This window comes from Trachurus japonicus, chromosome 15, assembly GCF_045865225.1.
Source record: "Trachurus japonicus isolate A0001 chromosome 15, Traja_1.0".
In the NCBI taxonomy this organism is placed as follows: domain Eukaryota; kingdom Metazoa; phylum Chordata; class Actinopteri; order Carangiformes; family Carangidae; genus Trachurus; species Trachurus japonicus.
In genome coordinates this window covers 29946826-29969424 of record NC_140921.1, presented here as the reverse complement: position 1 = coordinate 29969424, position 22599 = coordinate 29946826, and the positions used below count along the sequence as shown (strand labels likewise).

General features: G+C 41.4%; 1 protein-coding gene across 1 annotated transcript in view; it reads right to left on the bottom strand.

The window, feature by feature from the left end:
- Window positions 1-13226: 13226 nt before the first annotated feature.
- galm (galactose mutarotase) overlaps window positions 13227-22599 on the bottom strand; it is a 32597-nt gene continuing 23224 nt past the window's right edge. Inside the window, exons 7-9 of the mRNA XM_085800932.1 lie at window positions 17502-17652; window positions 17224-17398; window positions 13227-14585 (exon numbers count right to left, since the gene is read on the bottom strand). Of these exons, the coding sequence (XP_085657058.1) occupies window positions 14508-14585; window positions 17224-17398; window positions 17502-17652 (404 nt within the window). The 3' untranslated portion in view covers window positions 13227-14507. The remainder of the gene's footprint in view (window positions 14586-17223; window positions 17399-17501; window positions 17653-22599) is intronic.

Here is a 22599-nt window from a genome sequence, read left to right as displayed (position 1 = left end):
TAAAATTGACGTTATTTTTAACCATCTTCCGTATAATCCTGAAACATATTGAATTAGTGCAACATGTTATTTTCTCCTCCACCTCCACGTGTCAGTGCTGCACATTTGCAGGGGTCGTTACCTCATTATTACAGCAGAATATATACATAACCCTTATACAGTACACAGCATATCATCTTGTGTTTTGCCTACAGATTTTTTCAAATATCTAGTGGAAATATATATTATGCAACTCTAAGTAACCACAAGACAGAAAATAGTGACTGGGTGGAACAACCACTTAAAACTTTTACACAGTTTGGAGGGTACAGTCCTGAACTCAGCCTCCAGTAGGTAGCTCAGTGGTCCTATAGTGTGGTTCTAAAACTGCAGCCTTAGAGCAGGAATATACCACTGATTCAACAGAGCATTTAATCCAAAGAGACTTAGTGACACCTCAGAACAAGATCTACATCGTCAGTCTATAGCAATTACAAGAGGATGATGTAAAAAAAAAAAAAAAAAAAAAAAAGTCTAGTTAGGCATGTTAGAATGTTAGGATGTCTATGTAGATTATTATCAGGACCTAATCTTGTCCATACATTTTGGCCCTCAAATCATCAGTCGTGCTAAGCTTGCACTTGGTAGCAAAAGAGACAGCATCCTTTCTGCGGAGCAATGCATTAATAATGCATACCATAACCAATAACATGCTCACAATTTACAGTTACAGCTCCCTTGTATGAAGATGATGCTAATTAATGTATAAATGATCTTAGGGACACAATGACATTAAAGACAGAAATCGTGTTCTCTTTAACATGTACTGTATTTAATTACAATACAGTGAGTGCACACAGCACCGGTCAAAAGTGTGGATATAGTATCTTCCGTTCACTTGTGTATAACCATGAATATTGCAGGACTGAGCTGCTTTAATGCACATATTGTAAATCTTCCACTGTGCAAACAATAGACATAATGTCAAAACTGAAACAACAGAGACCAAGATATCCTGGTTTTTAGTCTCCTAAAAATGCCTCTGCAACTGTTAAAAATCCATATTCTATAAACACATAAATGATGACACAAAACTCGGTATTTTTATTTTAGCCTACATACTTATTTGCTGCAAATACATAAATTCTATGTGCAGCATATTTAGATCATCTTTATGTGTTAAACATTTATGTATCATCTTGTTCCAGGTCCTTTTCGATTGTTTATTTTACCAGAGGCGTGTTTGCTGGGTCATGTGGCCGGGGTTGGGCAGAAGGAAGGACCTCAGGAAGCAGCAGGCTTTAACAGAGGAAGTGCCAGTAAGACTCTACCAAGTGCCTGCAGCAGTATGGAGTGAATGGGGTGATTTAGTTAAGAGACTTTTGATTTAAGTTTGATATATGGACATAAATACTCTTTGTGAAATGAACAGGATCTCATTTGGGGTAAATAAAACTCTTTTCCTTTTTTCAAAACTCACCTGGGACTCCTTGTGCCTCCTTGTCCCTCACATCCCTCCACAATTGAATTCCAATCATTTCTAAATTCTCAAAATAATGGAATAATGTTTTTAATCCCAGGGTCACTTCCCCAAATAACAACAAAAAGCAGATGTTCTCACTTCCATCTTCTGTGCACACCCCCATGTAGATAGTTCTGTTTTTATGTGCTCAACTTTCAAAGACCCAGAGACCAGTTTGCATGTTTACATCTCCTCGCACTTTCCCTATTTCACAAATCTCTGACTAGACTACAAACCATCCAGAACGTCAGACCTTTAACACGGCCTAAGACAAGTGACCTCATCACACCAGTTTCAGCCTCTTGCACTGGTTCCCAGAATGTTTTAGAACTGATCTTGAACCATACAGTTCACTTTCTCTTTCTGGCCTTACTCCATGTTTATATTTGATCTCCTAGGTGCATGAACCAGTTCATAGCCTCAGATCCCGGGGCAGAGGCAGAGAAGCAGAAGTGAAAGAGCCTTTGCACTGTAACTCTGGAATAAGCTGCCTGGGGAAATTAGGTCAGAAGAATCACTGGCTTCTTTTCTAATAAATCTATCTGTGAAACATTGTCTACTTTTCTCTAGAGATGCACAAATTGATTGGCTGCTGGTCAGAAAAGGCTAGTTTTTTGGTGTCATTGGTGATGGGTCTCAGATAGCTGCTAAAAATGCAACATAGAGAAGACCGAGAGCAGCCGTACCACAGCAGCAACTGTGTGTGGACACACACACAGGAAAGGGTGACGCAAGAGCTCCGTCGAGCCGCTCCTGCTTGTTATATTACTGCTGCTGAGACTGATCTCAGAGCAGAACATCTCCACCGCCGTCCAGCTTTTATACTCTTTGCACCAACAAGCTGCAGGTTTTAGCATTTAAAATGTTGGTGTGTCCACTGGTGGTGGACATTTGCTGCCATGAGGAGCCGGATGAGAGTCCTGTTTAGTGTTCTGTGTGATGTCCTAATGAGTCAACTAATGAGCATTCATTACCATGAGAACTTTATCTGACATCATTTCCTCTTGCGCCTTCTGTCTGAGTCACCTTTAATAAGAAGGTTTGATAAGAGGAAACAGTGACCTGTTGTTAGAGGAAATTGCTGAGCCTCTTTTTTCAGAACACTGAGATGTTTTTAGAGATTTAGTCTGAGGAGGAAGAGACCAGACTCGTCCGTGAGAGCCAATAAACACCAACCCGCTGACTCGTCGGCTTTGTGCCGTTCCCTCCAGCCACCGCGCTCGCAGGACTCTTGCAAGCTGGAAATGTGTCAGTGATGCAAGGTGCCATTGTACTACACGTTAGTCAGTGGCTCAAATAACACACATTATGGCGACTGTGGTCTGAGTGTCACAAGGTCGGGGGCTGTGAACAAGCCTGTTGTGTATGCATGCGGCTCGGGGGGCTGACGTCACGAATGGAAAATGCAATATAGCTGTGACTTTCTGTCTAACCCTGCACACACACACACACACACACACACACACACACACACACACACACACACACACACACACACACACACACACACACACACACACACACACACACACCTCATCTTCCTCTTTGTCTGGTCTTTCTCACATGACCTGATTACACACACGCACACACACTGATTCAGATCAATTTTCAGGCAGAGCAGCCCGACAGACAAGACTGCAGGTGAAAGATGAGATGCAGATGCTCGACAAACACAAACACACACACACACACACACACACACACACACAAGCTTTTGATCAGGTGTAGCTGATGCTGCAATCTTTGCATCGGAGGGGACAGATATAGAAAGAGTCTGACTTTGAATGTGCACATGAAACACAAGCTCAGTTCCAAACGTTGTCTCCTTTTCTATATGAACTGAACTGTAAAGAGGCTCATCTGTATATTACAGTGAATGAACTCTTTCAGACGGCCATCCTAAAACCAGAGGAGATGAATATGTTGCATTCTCAAGTAGACATAACTTTATTGTCCTGACTCTACTTTTTAAAAACAGTAAGTATGCACAGACGGCACACACGTAAACAACAACTCCACCCTGCGCCAACCGATGACATCATATATTGAACTCTGACTTTAATCCAAATAATATGAGCAAAATAAAAATACAACTTAAATAGCACATGTTAACTTTTTAAACTGTTTTGGCTCACTGCAATCTAAATCATGTGATCAAATGTAAATTAGATAGCAGTATTTATATCTAGGTCGCAGCAAACACACATGTTGTTATTTTGCTATGAGGTAAACTAGCTACTGTATCTCTATCTCCCTTTACTAGCAGCTGCTGTAACATAACATCTATAGGACTGGATGACACAGTCATTTAGAAGCACTTCCCTTTTTCTTTTTAAACGAGTAACTAATTGTTCTGAATTAGTAACTTTATAGACAATGTGTTATATACTGCAGGTACTGTGCCTTTATTCTCACCTTTTACTTTCCTTATTGTTTAGCTTTAATGTGCTATTGTGATTTATCAAATAAATGGACTGTGTTTATATAAAACCTCTCTAGTCTTAATCAATCAGTCAATCAAACTTTATTTTTAGAGCAAAACCACGCAAAGTGATATTGGTGTATTTCAGTCAGTCAGACAGAAAACTTTATTCATTCTGTTAGTCCTCAGCAAGACAACACACATAAGACACAACACGGTCACAGCCCCACCCGTGGCATACATACTAGGGTACACCGTTGCATTTCAATATGTTCCATTCAAAGCTGTCCACTGTATTGGCTACACATGCTTGCTGATTGCTGTTCAGCAATCTGATAGGAAGGCGTCAACACAAAATGGCCCGACAAGCTGTGGTCAAGATGCCTGATAAAACATTTTGACAACCAGCTTTGCAAGTCACTCAGCTGAACTGTGTGACAATGTTAAAATGCTTTCAATAAAAAATGATAAAAAAAACACACAATATTTTTCCAAACATTAAAAGAGTTCAGCGTACACATCTTCATCGTTGACGTGTGCATCATCCTGATCATCCTCCCCTGACTCACATCTGTGCACTCCACACTGTGCGCTGTGTAACACACAACATTGTAGTCACAACATACTGACAGTCACTGTCCAGTGTCCTGTGTTCCTGATGATCGTGGTTTCTACCACTACCTAAAATACTTTGCACTGTCCACACTTTCCGATATCACAATGGAACTTCACAAGTTTATCACATAAGACAAATATTTTTTGTATTGCAAGTTTTGTCAAATTCTATGTTTAAATATGTAAATGAGGCAATTTCTAATGAAATATGCGCTAATTTGCATAGATTTCCAATTCCAAATCTGAACAATGGATAAAAAAATTATTGTTTTATTTTGTTGACATAATAGAAGTCTTTACATAGGGGATTTTGGATATCTCTTTTTATCACTCTGTAAATGAGAAAATACTCACCAGCCCTAAAAAAAAATCTAATTTCGCCATGTTTTATAGGAATAAAATGTTGTATAAATCAGGCTTTGAATGATATATCAACAATCCCCTCTGCAGAAACCTTTAGAATATAGACAGGAATGAAACTGGAAGGTTTAGTGTCTCTACTGTAAGTGCTGCTGAAGTGGAGATTTCAGGTTCAGACTCTGAGGAAAAACTCATTTTGAGAAAACGGCCTTTAAAGACTTCCATAGATTGTTAATGTAAATCGTACTTTTATGATTTGTTACAGATTCGGAGGAAATGACCATTTTTGGAGCCTTCCTAATTGTTCAGGAGAGAGAGAGAGCTTTACAATGATACTAGACATGACATGGGTCAGACAACAGGCACAGCACAGTATGTCACAGTAGCATGTTAACTTTTGGTGAATTTAGGAGAAATCTACCGACAAAAAAGTGAAATAACCACCTTAATGTGGATTTTCTACCATTTCTTTCGACTTTTCTGAAGGAATATAGGAATGTTAAGGAAGAACAAAATAGCCTTTAATCTCAAAATTGATCAGTGCATGAAAAAACAGGGTTTTTGCCTATGATGGATCTCTTCCCCACAATAATAAACAGGCATGTGTGAAGGAGCCATAATATTGAGTCCTACCACTACTTTACCACAACCAATGAAAAGCCCCACCCACTCTGAAGCCTAGCACTGCAACCCACTCACAGGCTGCTGGCATACCGTCGTGAACAGTACTTGTAGAATCTTGAGTTATTGCAGTCTACAGGTTCGTCACAAATGGACACCACAGATGTTAGCATGAGCGTCAGTCATTGTTCTTGGTGAGTCTCAACACATATGCCTTCTTTGTTGTGTTCAGGATGTTGCACAAGTGCAGGAAAGTGTCTTTCCTCATCCGGAAATTCTGCAGCCCCTGCCTGTCGTAGCAGGTGGTGTGTGTTTACTGCCAGGCCCTGCAGGAACCACTGAGCCCAGCACCTGCAGCTCTTGGCTGTTCTTGTTTGTAGTGTTATGCAACGTTATCAAGATCCATGTCAGCAATTCAAGTGTGTGCTAATCATTTCAAAGTCAATATTAACAAGTAAGGAAATAAGACAAAACAAACTATGCTGAAGCAGCTCCTCAGTGATTTGTGTTATTTAAAGGGATAGTTCAACATTTTGGTAAATTGGCCTATTGTCGTAATCGCTATAGTCGTAGCAGTAGGTTCGTTACCTTTATTTGTCGGTGTAATTATATTATTATTATTAGCTATTTTTAGAGCGGCGGAGCAGAGCCGTGAGCTGCTCAGAGCTACGCTATGGAGGCTAAAGGAATTTCTTGGTTTCCCTCATTAATCTCATCAAATACACAATCCCAAACTCCAAAACGCTTTCGTGGACAAGTTGTGACCTGCACATTCACCACGCTATGAGACAATAATTGAACGTTACGAAACTGAGCGTTTTCGAGGTAAATACGGGGTAAATACAGAGTCTGCTTGCTGAAAAACTGTCCCTGAAGGCAACGCGCATCAGCGGTTTTGCATGAATTTACCTCTAAAACAGCTCCGTCTCGTAACGTTCCTTTATTATCTCATAGCGTGGTGAATGTGCAGCTCACAACTTGTCCACGACAGCCTTTTTGAGTTGTTGGATTGTGTATTTGATGAGTTTGATGAGGGAAACCAAGAAATTCCCTTAGCCTCCGTAGCGTAGCTCTGAGCAGCTCACGGCTCTGCTCCGCCGTTCTAAAAATAGCTTGCACCGACAATTAAAGGTAATGAACCTACTGCTATGACTATAGGGATTATGGCAATGGGCCAATTTGGCAAAATGTTGAACTATCCCTTTAATCTGTACAGGGACCAAGTCACATGATCGCAGCTGACTGGAGGATTCTAAAACTGGAGTTTTATAATCTTTTGTTTGGCTTCATCAAAACGTGACGCCATCAACATTTGACATAAATCTATCTCACAAATCCAGATGAGAAAAGAGGAGAGCTGGGCTGAAGGCTGTCCCACGTTAACCCTGATGGCTACAAATATCTCCAAAAAATCTCACATTGGAAAAAGATGGAGCATCATAATGACACTGGGCACTGAAAGCTGGAAACCTATGGAAACTGACCTGCATCACCTCACTCAGGGCTGTCACCACCACGACATGGCACAGGGGCCTAGATGCGGATGCCACAGGGATCAGTCACACCTTGCGCACCACACACAGGGCTGGAGAGTTTGTCTCAGGACCAGGACGGCTGGACAACCCACCCGTGTTGACAGCCTGTGTCCCAGGAGGGATGCAATGATTTGGGCCGTTTCATATTCATGTTTTATACTGCAGCTTCTGTTGTGGGCAGATTGTGTAGCAGCCCATCGGAGCCAACTGTCTTTAAGCACAGACACTCTGAGCACATCATGGAGACAATCATGTGATTAATGTATGAAACTGGTGCATCATGTTCTTAATGAATCCCCCCTGACAGTCTATTCTCTGCTGTGGACCCGACTATACACACTTCCTGTTTTCCAATCATCCATTTTCCTGCACAGCTCAAATTGATTCTGAAACTGATCAGATCGTATAGTGCAACAAATGAAGGTGTTTAATCAAAAATTAAAGTGGGAAACATTATAACTTAAAGGAGACATATTCTGCCCCTTTTCCACAATTAAAATAGTCCCCAGGTGTCTTAAAGACATGCCTGTGACATGCTTTGGTAAAATCCCCCAAGGATCAAACATCACAGCTCTTTTCATCTGCTCAAAACAGCCCTGTTCAGAATGGCTGCTTTCAGTGCCTGTCCCTTGCTCCGCCCCTTCTACTGGTACCAGGTAGGGGTGGGGTTATGCAAATTTGAAAGTTAGTTACATCACTGGAAGACAACTGAGGGAACAGCTCGTAAAACCACATGGAGGAATCCTGCACATTACAGATTTTTTTTTGTCAATTCTCACATTTTGGGGGCCAGAAGGGAAGACAAACACCCAAATATATTGTATGTTAAAGAGCCTTCAAAAAGTGATATTTCCATAATATGTCCCCTTTAACAGAGTTCTTCTTGATCTCCTTGATTTCTGGGTTTAAGTGACTGGTCAGTCCATGCTTTTGTAACGGATGTGCACTCACTCCACCCATAAAGGATGTGCTAACCAGCTGGCGAAGCGGTTAGCATCGTCGCCTGCCATGCAGAAGACCAGGTTTAAACCCCACCTAGGGCAGGCCGTGAGAAACACAACGCGGAGGGCCAGATATGACATCGGCTACACTTTCACATCGACGCCTCCTGGTTTATTTGCAAACTACCTGCACAAACAGTAAATAGATCAGATCAAAGAGGAAACAATGTGTTTTCCCATCTAGCAGAATTGGATGATGTGTGTGTTGCATCACATCACCCACATAAAACTATCTGTTGATAAGTCTTTACAAATTTACTACTTCACTTGTCTCCTGCTGCTCACACCATCACGTGGTTGGATCGATCTGCTTCGTCTTGTCAGACTCTGAGCTCTGAGCTTAGTGGTGGTTTCAGTTCATTAAGACTCACAAACAGATGCAGACAGGAACCTCAGGAAAGAGGCTTGGTTTCTGTTTCTCTTCTTTCTCTATCTCCATCTCCCCGCTCCCCCTGACCTCTGCCCTGTGATGGGCTCAGATTAGATAAGAACCACGTTCTTGATGCTTGGTAACCATTCACTAAAATGTCCTGATGTCCCTGTTTTCCAGGGACAGCCCCTTGGTGACTGGAGCTGTCCCCGCAAACGCTGCTAGCTTTAGCCAAAGGTAAAACATTCAAAATTGAATAATCCAATCCAAGTCTCAATTTTTGTTGTTGTCTTCATGCAGAGAATGGGTTAAAGGGATAGCCTCCGTAGTGTAGCTCTGAGCAGCTCGCAGCTCTGCTCCACCGTTCTAAAAACAGCTTGCACCGACAATTAAAGGTAACAAACTTACTGCTAAAACTATAGGGATTATGGCAATGGGCCAATTTGCCAAAATGTTGAACTATCCCTTTAAGTAGGTGACCTACTTAAAGGGATAGTTCAAACTGATGTTGACAAAACAATTCACCTGTTCACCTTCCATAGCATTACACAATTTAGAATTTTTGAAGAAACAGAAAAAAATGACATCCTACAGTATATCTCTGGAAAATTTCTATTAATTGGTGAATAATTTCCTCCGCCAGTCAGTAAAAACAGACGTAGGCGTAGTGTGACCAGCAGTAAATCATCCTCCACCTGGATTAATGCTGCTAATCTCTCTGATCACACACCAACCACTGCTTTAAGGTGACAATAGAGGTCATAATAACAGGCCTCAGGGACATGGTTGCCTGTTTGCAAACCTGTCAGCACATTGCAGTGTCAACTTGGAGTCACGTTGATACGCTGAAATCAATATCTGGCTCCACAGCTGCCAGATCCTCCTCCTCTGCCTCCACCGCGGTGCTGGCGCGAGTGGGTGTGTTTTCTGAGACCGACACGACGAGCTGGAAACTCAGTGGAGCTACTGATTGTGAACATGTCCTATCAGCAACAGACTGACATGCTGGTCCTTAAAATAAAGCTGTAATTAAGAAGTGAATCATCTATCAGATGGTGAGATGAACTTGAGCATGTTGGTGCCGGTGTGATCTCTATCTCTATCTATTCCTGTTTCCAATAAGCAAACGGTTGACTTTGCTTTGGGAGAATTTGCACATGATTCATGCACAGACATCCAGCCTCTCTCTCTCCTACTGTAATGTAGGCTGGCTCTGCCTCCCACTCATCACCTTCTCAGTTCTCTGCTGCAGCCTCTCGCTCCCTTCACCTCAGCCCTTCTTTTCATCATTCTTCTTAAACGCCCGTCTTGTCTGCGTTTGTGCTCTTGTTGCAGATGATGACATTATTCTCCAGCCTGTTACAGTGAAGCAGACAGATGGACACAACACAGAAATCTCACCTGTAGCCTACCCAGGGTTGTGGTAGGCTCTCAGTCATCAAGGTCATTATAGTTGCTGACCTTAAAGGGATAGTTCACCCAAAATTCAAATTTCACTCATTATCTACTCACCCTCATGTCGACTAAGAGCTGTGAGAATTTTCAGAGTCCTCCGTGCCTTCTCTGAGTTACGGGGGGGAGGGGGGTCCGCGCAGCAGTATTTGTCCATATAATGGTTGTGAATGGATACCAACTTTCTTCGTCCAAAAAGACACACCAAAAAAACATCCAAATACCTCCACACTGGGAGCTTCTGCAACAAACAAGCTTGAAATATAGACTTATTTAATTTTCTTCTGAACAATTTCTCATGTCGGGGCTTCAATACAAGAGGGACATTACAGATGAGCACTATGGAGGTATTTGGATGTTTTTTGGTGTGTCTTTTTGGACAAAGAAAGTTGGTATCCATTCACAACCATTACATGGACAAATACTGCTGCACAGACCCCCCGTAACTCAGAGAAGGCACGGAGGACTCTGAAAATTCTCACAGCTCTTAGTCAACATGAGGGTGAGTAGATAATGAGTGAAATTTGAATTTTGGGTGAACTATCCCTTCAAGTGGTTATGTTTAACGACTATTCCCAGGGTTCAAATCCACGTTGTGTCCTATAATACTGACATGACATATAGAACAAGTCAGAACAACAGACAACTCAATCTCTTTGTCAAAAAGGTTCATTGAGTCAGGTTGATAACCTTGAATAATGAATAAACAAAAAAAATAGTAACTAAACTACTACAGTACAACTGCTAACTAACTGACTAAAAAATGAAAGACATACAATTCATTGATCATTTATCTTTTATAATATAGGCTAAATAATATTGAACTTTTTACAGTGAAAATAAGTGGGGAAGTGACTTATAAGGAACACAAGTACAGTACATACCAACGTCTCTGTTTGACAGAGTCCTGCCAGAAGAGACAAAGGGGCCGCACAGCTGTTCAGCTGAGGTTAATCAATATGGTGTTTCCTGCTCTCTTAGTTGTCACCCACTACAAGACAGTGTCACTGCTGCCCCCTTTGCATGAACTGCAGTCTTAAAAACAAACAGTTGTGTTGCTGTTTAACTCAGTAATCAAACCAGTCTCCAAAATGTTCCAATGGAAAATGAAACTTTCTGAGACTGACAAACATTAAACTGTTACCTCAAGGCAACTGGATCTGTCCAAGCTGTTGACTTGTGGTTGAACCACAGTGCTCTGGACCAATTAGCATTCCGTGAGGGAGGAACTGCTGGCAGCAACTGAGAAATGACTGTTTTGATGTTTATAGAAGAACCACGTTGATGCTTGATGCTTCATATTTCTATTTGAATGTTTGGGTGAAATATCCATCTGACATAGGAAACACAACTCAACAAGAAGTCACAGTGAAGAGTGAAGAGCTTTGAAAGCTAGTTAGCAGCTAGTCTTCACTCCTCTGTGTGGAAAATTCAGACAAATCATTTGCAAAGTCTTCAAATGAAACAAAGAAAATCAGCTTAAAATGAAATGTAGTGTAAGTATGAATTACTGCTACAAAAATGAAAATGTAAAATGTGCTAACAAATAATTTTCAGGGCGTAGGCTACTGCCAAGAATAGCACCACTGATGATTAGCCTACTGTGGATATGAATGCATGATTGAATGCATGATTTACATTTGTCAACCCAACTGAAGGATATAGGCATCTGGCAGTGGTGGTGACAATCAATGGACAAGCTGATGATTAAGACCATTTGCACAGTGTCTGTTGTGGTTTTCAATCTGTGGTTCAGCTCTGATGTTAAACAGCCTGAGAGAATTCACGTTGCCACAGTGGATGTACGTGTCGGCTCTTGATGGATCAGGCATTTGTAAAGTGATTTGTCTGATAAATTCTTATACATGACAGGTCTTCTCTCAGGGCGCATGAATCGCCCAAATACATTAACATACACAAGGCCGCTGCCCGCACATGCTGAAGCATAGCTTTACAGCTCACAGGCCTAAAGCATGTCCTCGCCTTAATGGCTTGCCTGTTCAGACCAGTTAATGTATATTTTCTCAGAGGTTTGTCTTGCTACAGTTTTAGACCATTTGTGTAGTAGCCTATATAACCTACACTGAGCAGACATAACATTATGAGCACTGACAGGTGAAGTGAATAACACTGTCCATTGTGGCACCTGTTGGTGGGTGGGATATATTAGGCAGCAGGTGAACATGTTGTCCTCAAAGTTGAACGACTGATGATTTTGTGGACCTGTCCTTTTAAAGGGATACACCAACATTTTTGTGTGTGTGTTGCCTCACTCCTGAGTCCATGACCAGCAGATAGACACCATCCTTAGGCTTTCCACTGTGCGAGCAGTAACAAGGGAGATACGGGCAGAGCTGGCGCACCGCTAATTAGCTTAGCTCAAACGCTGGAAGTGCATAGGTAGTGTTAGCCTGCCTCCTACCCGAGCCAAAATCAGCAGTCAGAAGCTGATTTCATTTTAGCTCTAAACACTTTTAGGCGAGAAAGTAGGCTAGCCGTTTAGATCAGCAGTGTGTCGTTAATTTGTCTAAATACCAGCTGTTTACAATTTTATTCGGACGAATTTGGCGCTACTCAAGCTAGCCGCTGTGACCAACGCACTTCCGGTTACTTTCACAAAATAAAACACCCGTTTCCCTTTACATACAGAAAACCATGACGATAGAATTTGTGCTTTTACTTTGAAATAGGAAGCTAACCTACCCTCGATGTAGCTATCTTGAACCAAAATAAAGCATCTTTGCTTGAACCCTCCGTTTTGACCGATCTCGTCCTGTTACCGGCATTTGACCGCTCAAGATGCCTTACCGGAGAGTTTTGTCAGCTCTGAGACGAAGATCGGCCCGCCGGTTTCCATTTAGAGTTGCTGAAGAGTTTCTCTGATGACTTTAGGTGGAGGCAGGCTAACACTACCCATACACTTCCAGTGTTTGAGCTAAGCTAATTAGTGGTGCATGAGCTCTGCCTGTATCTCCCTTGTTACTGCACGCACAGTTGAAAGGATGGTGTCTATCTGCTGGTCATGGACTCGGGAGTGAGGCAAGACATGAAAAAAAATGTTGGCGTATCCCTTTAAACAAATGTGATAGATGTGATTTCAGGAATTAAGAAATGAGCAGTGGTGACATCACAGTGTGTAGGCTATCTGTTGTAAAAACACCAAGGGAAACAGTATATGAGAGGAAATAAAACTGCTCCACTGAGAGAGGGTTGTGATGTTGGTTCCTCTGTGTCTGTAAAACTGTTACCACTGTGAGTTAGACTCTCACTCCTCAGCCGTTGTGTCCTGATGCTGAGTGTAAAGTCAGTCGCACACTCTTCTTCTACAGTCACTCCTCATGGAAGCTGCTCAGCCGCTGTTTGATGGACATGAGTTTTCTGCCCTGGGTTGGGAGGCTCACAATTTACACCAGTTTTTTTTTTTTTTTTAAATAAAAATACCATCTCTGAGTGATGGATGAGAGGTTGCCATAGCAACAAACACATCTCTTGGCAGAGTAGTAGGATGCCCTCTCACCCAAAACAGCCTCCTCACTCCTCCAGGGGTAGTTGAGCTTGTGTAAAGATTCTGAGCACACACAGGTGAAGACACGCACACACACACATACACACACAGTGCAGCGTTACATAACATCAATAATGTATAAATAATATGAACATCCTCAGCCCGACTGCTCTCTAATTCTCAACACCGCACTGACAGGACGGATGGGCAACAACCATTCAGTGGACAGAGGTGAATCTGACACATCGACACAAATCATCCCCTCGGATTTATAAGGTGGAGTGGATGTGACATATTGAGCTTTAGAGGGTTTGCTTTTCAATAGCAAAACTGATGTGGAGTAGCTTCTTAGATGAAAATGGCAGACACCATAAAAAATACAAAATACAAAACCTAACAAATACCTGATTTTTATTTGGAGCATGTCAGATCATGACAGAGCCTTATAAAACATGAAAAGAAATGATTCACTCATCATTCGTTTAAAAACATCACATTAAGTGTTGTAACTGTCTACATGTATGAGCAAGTTCAACTGAGATACTTTTCATGACATATATTTCTTGTTCTATGATGTTTATTATCTCCCTCTTAAAAAGAGCACTGCAGGCTATGTATAAAGGTCAATTTGAAATATTTAGGGGCCAATTATATAAAGGAACCATCCATTTCAGGTCAGACAGCAAATAAGTGGCAGGTCAGTATAAAGGTTGTCACAGAATAAAAACAAGTGAATACCTGTAATTCAGTTTGAACAAAAAAAAGGGTGAATAGAAATAACTAATCTGAATGTTCTGACTCTTAATGACTTTTAAGTTTAATGTTTGAAATATGTCATATAGCACTTTGAGAGCATCCTATCGCTGCCCCACGGTGGGCCTGCAGAGGCTCCATTACTCTGAGAGCTCATTACAGCACACAGTACATCACATTTAAAACACTCTGCACTTACTCTGAGTTACAGAGGTAAAAGAGCAATGAAAAGGCCCCGATTGCTTGGCTCTATGTACATAATTATACTACGGAGTGGGAAAACTGATATGTTCAGTTAATTAATAGACTTGACTTTCTGCTTGAAGGTAGCCGGCTCTCTTCTTCTGTGGCCCCCTGCTGGTGGATGTCAGATCACACAGTGGTGAAGGTGAAGCGGGTGACATGGTGGTAGTTCTCACCAGGACGCAGGAGACAGTCAGGAAACAACACCTGGATACAGACACACACACACAAACACAAACACAGGGGATGTAGCTGGTATCTGTGTTAACAGTTGCAAAGAGTTGTAGATCATTTTGCTTGGCTGACTAACACTCAACCAGAGTTTCTTAATTTTTATTTTCATTTCGGACATGTTAGTTAAATCAGACTTCATCACACTTCATCTCAGTTTAAAGCGACAACGAGGAGTTTCTCCAGCGGCAGAATGAAAAATTCCGTGACAATAAAAAAGTCTCATATTAATGTGGATGAATCTACGTTTCCCACACTTGTTAATGGGCCCATTTTCGATAAATATATGGTTTTGTCTCTATCGTTATTTTGTTATTATTAGTGGTGGCGGAGATGCTGGTCGAGCCGACCAGCGTTTCTTTACTTTCGGTTACGGTATGTGATCGTCTTCCAACCTCTGACTTTAATTCTTGATGAATGAAAACATGAGTCTGTCTTGCGCCGGTCAAAGAATTTCACGGTGCGCGGAGGCTCATAAATGTAGTGTGAAAACAATTCGCTTTTCCAAAACTTTTCGTTGTCCCTTTAAGTAATACAGCAACATGGTCGAAAAGGAAAGCAGGAGAAGCAAAAGCTTATCTAGTCCCGCCCCTGGTACCCTCAGAATACATTCTCTTCATCAAATTTTTCTCTTTTGACAGTCCAACATAACATGATACAACAGCAGATAGTACAGAGCTGCAGTCCAGTTCCAGACTGTCAAAACAGATCACATGTGTGTCTGGACTGTGTCCGTTTTGGTCCATCTTACGTGAACAACAGCCTTGTCTTGTTGTCTGGCATGTCTCAGTCCTGTATTTGTGTGGTTCAACGGCAGAGATCGATTGCAGTGATTTGATTGATTGGCTTAATCTCCAGGTCAGAACATTATATGAATTTGACTAAATTACAATCATGCTGGTAAGCAACTGATCGAGCTTTCGCAAACTTAAATAGTCAATGTTCTGATGCCGTTTGTTCCCTTCTGACACTGTTGATGCATGTGTATCAGTACCAAGAACTGATCTTATACCCCAACCCAGATGTGATATGACTGATGTATTACACACTATACAATCTTTCTTTGATCTAATCTGACTCTTGGTCATATTCAATATTCAATAAATAAATGTAGGAATAAATAACATCTTCTGCACTGCTTGTCCTTACATTACCTTTTCATCGATGGGGCTTTCTTGTAGAGTATGTTGCTAAATTGCTGACATTTTGATAACTGCTCATGTTACACAATTTCCCAGAAATCAATCCTTCCTCACTGCTCTAAAACAGTAGAGCTGCCAGCGGCTGCACAGCACAGCTTCCTGTGTGGATCATCTTTTTAGAGGATATAAGTGGAATTGATTTCAGGTAACCTGCTGTTTACAGTACAACAGGTTTATGAAGTATTAATACATTACATTATATCAGACAGTGTACTGGTATCTAAAACACTATCTGAAGCATTTCCAACGGTAGCATCTGAACAACTCCACTAACAGACTGAACACAGATAAACCCTGATGTTTGAGTTAACATTCACTACCACCCAATTTACTTCATGTGAAAAACAAGACACTTGTCTCCTCAACTGTCCTCATCAGCTGCTACACACCTGCTGTGGCTGAGCTGTTTCAATCAGGAAGTTCTAACTCATGGTTTCATTTTGGTTTTTCATGTATTACAGCTGCATTACGTTTAAAGGTCCAGTATGTAAAATGGGGGTAAAACCGAGACATCTGGTGTTCAGATCCTAGACTGCAACTACTCACTTGCGCTCACCCCTCCCATCAGCAAAGTGACGGTGGCCTCCGAGGACAAAAAACATGTTTACGACGACTGGGAGTATTTCAGGAGCATGGAGCGATGAGGTGAAGATCTAAACCATTTAACGATATGTCTGCTGTTTCCTACTCTTCTTCTTTCCTTCCTCCTTCTTCTTTGTTGGTTTACTTATGAACACGAGACTCGCGAAATCTGCTCTCTGACTGGCTGGATTTTGCGTTCGGGCTGCCGTACAAAGATGGCGATCTATGAATTAATGAATAATTATAAGGCTACGAAAACTAAACTAATTTTATTTTATAGCGATTATACACTTATACAAATATATTCATGGGTAGTATATTCAGATGTTGCCAATAACCTTTGCCAAATATTACACACTGGACCTTTAAAGGTGTTCAGAAATGGCCGTTTGTCCTGCGCCTCCTTCTACGAGTTTCCACGAATTGCTGCACGAGTTTACCCGAGTAAGGAAAACAAATTTGATTGGTCGTTATCAAGCGGGCGGGATATTCAACGTTTGGGGCGAGACCGAGCTTGGTGTGTGTGTGTGTGTGTGTGTGTGTGTCCCAGATGTTGATTGACGGATGACCGATCTAATAGTATTGGCTGATGAATCGTGAGCAACATGACACATAATCCGTGCGCCTGCATTATCCAATGTGAAAAAAACTACCCCACTTTCATCCCGGATTTACTCGAAAATAGAATTTTTCACAAAGTTTGGGCTAAATTGTCTGATAGATGAGTTATTACACTAATGTTAGGACCCACAGTGCGCTCAAATTCAATTTTCTTTTCTGAATACCTTTAAGAACAATCATCACCATCACCATCATCATCATCATCATACCTGGTTGACAGCATCAGGCCAATTCTGTGTCTCCAGACAGAAGGAGCAGTGCTTCCCGTACTTGGCCCCGCCCTTTCCTGTGATGGAGCCGTCCAGGTAGTTGGCAGTGTAGAACTGGACTCCTGGTTGGCTGCTAGAAACCTCCAAGACACGCCCACTGGCCGGGTGACTCACCCTGAGGTTAATAAGGAAGTTTCCTTTATTCAAGATAAAGTCATGTGTGTTGTTGTGTGTGACTGTGTGTAGTGTAAAAGCGTGTGTGTGTGTGTGACTGTGACCTGGCAGCGTGTCTCTCTGTCCAGGCGTCCCCAGGTGATGACAGACAGAAGTTGTGGTCAAACCCTGGACCTGGAACCTCCTTCAGCCGAGGGCCAATCGGAACAGGCTTCCTGAGGTCAAAGGGCGTGGCCTCCACTGCTCTGATCTCTCCTGTGGATACATGAAGTTATTAAAGGGATACGTCAATTTTTTTTTTTCGTGTCCTGCCTCACGCCCGAGTCCATGACAAGCAGATAGACACCATCCTTTCAACTGTGCGTGCAGTAAAGAGGGAGAGCTGGTATCGCCCGTAATTAGCTTAGCTCAAACACTGGAAGTGCATAGGTAGTGTTAGCCTGCCTCCACCTAAAGTCATCAGAGAAACTCTTCAGCAACTCTAAACAGAAACCGGCGGGCCGATCTTCGTCTCAGAGCTGACAAAACTCTCCGGTAAGGCATCTTGAGCGGTCAAATGCCGCTAACGGGACCAGATCGGTCAAAACGGAGGGTTCAAGCAAAGACGCTTTATTTTGGTTCAAGCTAGCTACATCCAGGGTAGGTTAGCTTCCTATTTCAAAGTAAAAGCACAAATTCTATCGTCATGGTTTTCTGTATGTAAAGGGCAACGGGTGTTTTATTTTTGTGAAAGTAACCGGAAGTGCGTTGGTCACAACGGCTAGCTTGAGTAGCGCCGAATTTGTCCAAACAAAATTGTAAAGCGCTGGTATTTAGACAAATTAACGACACACTGCAGATCTAAACGGCTACTTTCTCGTCTAAAATGTTTGAAATGTCGATAAAGTGATATATTTACAGAGTTTAGAGCTAAAATGAAATCAGCTTCTGACTGCTGATTTTGGCTCGGGTAGGAGGCAGGCTAATACTACCTATGCACTTCCAGTGTTTGAGCTAAGCTAATTACAGGCGATACGGCTCTATCTCCTTTGTTACTGCACGTACAGTCGAAAGGATGGTGTCTATCTGCTTGTCATGGATGGAAAAAATGTTGGCGTATCCCTTTAAGTTTGGATTCTTTAGGGGAAATTTACACAGAGAGGAATAAAATGTTCTCAGAAACACAGGCTGCAGTGTGTAATTATCAGAGCAGAACAACCTAAACGATGTTAGAGAAAGTAGTGAAAACACAGTAATAACTAGAAAAAACATTTCCAAGAATGGAAATGGTGTGAATGCTTCCAGCAATGCTGAATGAGCTGAAGAAATTGTTGAAAGAAAGAAAGAAAGAAAGAAAGAAAGAAAGAAAGAAAGAAAGAAAGAAAGAAAGGAAGAAAGAAAGAAAGAATCAAACAAACAAAGAAGTAAAAAGACAGAAATGGAGTGAAAGAAAGAAAGAAAGAAAGAAAGAAAGAAAGAAAGAAAGAAAGAAAGAAAGAAAGAAATGGAGTAAAAACAAAGGAAGAGAAAAGGAGTAGAAAGAAAGAATCAAACAAACAAAGAAGTAAACAAACAGAAATGGAGTGAAAGAAAGAAAGAAAGAAATGGAGTAAAAACAAAGGAAGAGAAAAGGAATAGAAAGAAAGAAAGAAACAATCAAACAAACAAAGAAGTAAAAAGACAGAAATGGAGTGAGTGAAAGAAAGAAAGAAAGAAAGAAAGAAAGAAAGAAAAAGAGAGAGGGGGATGATAGATAGAAAGAGGTAGATGGATGGATGGATGGATGGATGGATGGATGGATAGAGAGGGAAGGATAGAAAAAGTTACGTAAAATACAAATGAAGGAGTAGAAGAAAGAAAGAAAGAAAAAAAGGAGACAGAGGGGTTAAAAATAGGGAGGGGGATAGATAGATTAGATAGATAGATAGATAGATAGATAGATAGATAGATAGATAGATAGATAGATAGATAGATAGATAGATAGATAGATAGATAGATAGATAGATAGATAGATAGATAGATAGATAGATAGATAGATAGATAGATAGATAGATAGATAGATAGATAAATGCTGCGTCCTATATCCCAGGCTCCACCTGTAATTGTACTACTATTAATAGAGTTGGAAAGACTAAACGTCTGAACTTAAATTCATGAGAAAAAAATTAATTGTTGGAGATGTTTACATCAAAAGTATAAAATAATTGAGAGCCTGATGAATTTGAGCTGAAAACCTGTGTGTGTGTGTGTGTGTGTGTGTGTGTGAGTCTGACGGTCTCTCTGTCTGCGTGTACATGTGCAGAAAGTAAAACTGTTAAGCGCCACAAAACTCCTCTCTCCCTAATGATCTGATTGATTGGCAGCCTGCCCTCAGAAGTTACCATGGCGACTACCATGCTTACATTTTACTGTGTGGAACAGTGTTGTGTTTGTGTGTTTGTCTGTTTGTGTATGTGTGTGTGTGTGACTGTGTGTGAGTGTCTGTGTGTGTCTGTCTGTGTGAGTGTGATGCCTGTGTTTGTGCGTGGACATCCTCTGTCAGTCTGGTTTATCATGTGTGTGTGGGGCTGTGTTTAAAAACATCTTAACGAGCGGCCAGGATGCACCTGCACCTGTTCTATTTATAGACTTTGATAACGAGCTGGCCACTACAGCTGGACCAACTGCACACAGAGCAGAGCAGAGCAGAGAGATTTGAGCTCAGTGCAGCTTCCGAAAACAGCCCAGAAAAAGAGAACCGTAACTCTTATCAGAATATGGTCCTCCTGACCATCTGGGCAAGCAGACCTTCCTGAGCACATTGATGTGCATTAAATGTTTGTAGGGCAAAAACTTTTCTCAGGGTCGCAAGGTAGAAAAGGGGGGCATTTCTGCTTTTCTAAAAAAATCAGCTCCTACTTTTCTATTGAAGTGGATGAGCCACTGGAGCAGGTCTAGCTGCACAATTAGGCTCACTGAGACAATTCTGTAAGTCTGTCTGCTGTTTTGAACACATTAAATGAGACACAACAAGTGTGGCTACAAACCGGTGAGGAAATCATGTGTCTAGAGTTTAATTTGTGGCCGTGCTGGCAATTTATCCAGAAAAAAATCCTGAATGTTTTTTCGATCCCTCTCACTCTAACGATGATGTCACTCACTCTGACCCAACCCCATACACACTCATTGAAAAGTGTGAAATTTGTCAGAAATCCTCATGTGCTTTTAAAGGATTTATCTCAAAAACGGTACAAGCTATGAAAAAGTTGTAAATACAGGATGAATACATTAGAAGTTTGTCTACAGCTCAGAATTTGAATGAAGTCTCTAGCTGAAAGTATGTGGACGCTTTAAAGGCTGAAAGAAGTAAGAAGATTTGAAGAGTTTCAAGACTGTTCCAGTGCATTCTCTATGGGGAAAAAAAAATCAGAAATAGTTGAATATTGCAAAAAGTATGAATAGTTGAAAAGAGAAAAGACATAGCACACCTGTCCCGAAAAGGCTGAACATTTTGATATTTGAATTGTTGAAATAGCACAAAGTATGAAGGACTAGTTACATGACGAAGAAAGGCAGAAAATGGCCGAACCGAATAACAGTAGTGTGAATGCTTCCAGCATTCACACTAACTAATCCCCCCCTATAGACTGAAGCAGGCGAGTCACAGCGTGTTAACTAGACTTCATCCTCACATATAAATCATGCATTAATCATACACAGTGTCGGCTTCACACCTGACCGCCGCAGCACACAGGAGAGGACACGGATTCAAGTGTTTGTGCTCTGTGCTTTTGTTCAGTGGTTATAAATAACAAATGACATTAACTGAACAGTAACACCTGTCTATAACTTGACTGGGTGCTGCTTTTATTCTGAAGGTCAAAACTGTGCATCACATTTCTTTCTCCAAATATTACTTCATCTCACACATGTCTATACTTGTTTTTTTTTAATCAGATTTCCACCTCAGTGGTTTCTTCTAGCATGTGCCAACCCAGCTGTGACATAAACTCCATAAGATTTTATTATATCTACAGGTGTTTCCATCACTATACAGATGTTCAGCTCATGTTTCTATCAACGAGACAGAGATCAGGAGAAGTCTCAGCTCTAGAAAACCTCATCTTCTCCTCCAGGTCATTCAGACAATTCAGTCCATGGTGTCAGAGATCATGTCTGCTATCCGTTTTTAAAACCACTGCTTTCATGTGAAAACCATGTGTCATCAATTCATTGTTTCATGGCCACTAATCATCATCATCAACAAAGAGCTGCATTGTATCATAGGACACACTGTCGTAGAAATAATTCACTATAATTGCTAGCTTGCTGTGCTGTGTGTTCTCTGCAGGCCTTTGTGTGTTCAGTGTGGGCAGGGTGACGCTGTCTCTTTAAGAATGATTTTAATGCAGTGAATAACTCTTTATCTTTGTATTTATCTTTATCTTTTCATTTATTTGACCTGCACCTTGATAAAAGAACTAGCCTACTTTCCCTCAGTTTCTGCATTATGGACATAAAGAGTCAGACAGCAGAAGGTCTTTCCCTTAAAGGGATAGTTCAACATTTTGGCAAATTGGCCCATTGCCATAATCCCTATAGTTTTAGTAGTAGGGTCATTACCTTTATTTGTCGGTGCAAGCTATTTTTAGAACGGTGGAGCAGAGCCGTGAGCTGCTCAGAGCTACGCTACGGAGGCTAATGGGATTTCTTGGTTTCCCTCATCAAACTCATCAAATACACAATCCAACAACTCCAAAACGCTCTGGTGGACAAGTTGTGACCTGCACATTCACCACGCTATGAGATAATAATGGAACGTTATGAGACGTTATGAGAGTTGTTTTGGAGGTAAATGCAGAGACTGCTTGCCGAAAAACTGCCCTTGACAGGAACACACATCAACGGTTTTGCCTCCGTCTCGTAACGTTGTGTTATTATCTCATAGCGTGGTGAATGTGCAGGTCACAACTTGTCCACCAGAGTGTTTTGGAGTTGTTGGATTGTGTATTTGTGTAGCTCTGAGCAGCTTGCGGTTCTGCTCTGCCGTTCTAAAAATAGCTTGCATTGACAATTAAAGGTAATGAACCTACTGCTATGACTATAGGGATTATGGCAATGGGACAATCTGCCAAAATGTTGAACTATCCCTTTAACTTAGCTGTCACAGTGTCGACCATGACTCAGCAGCTCCACTTTGTGACTCTGCAGTTTCATCCTCTTACAGCTGTGTTCAGCCTCCTG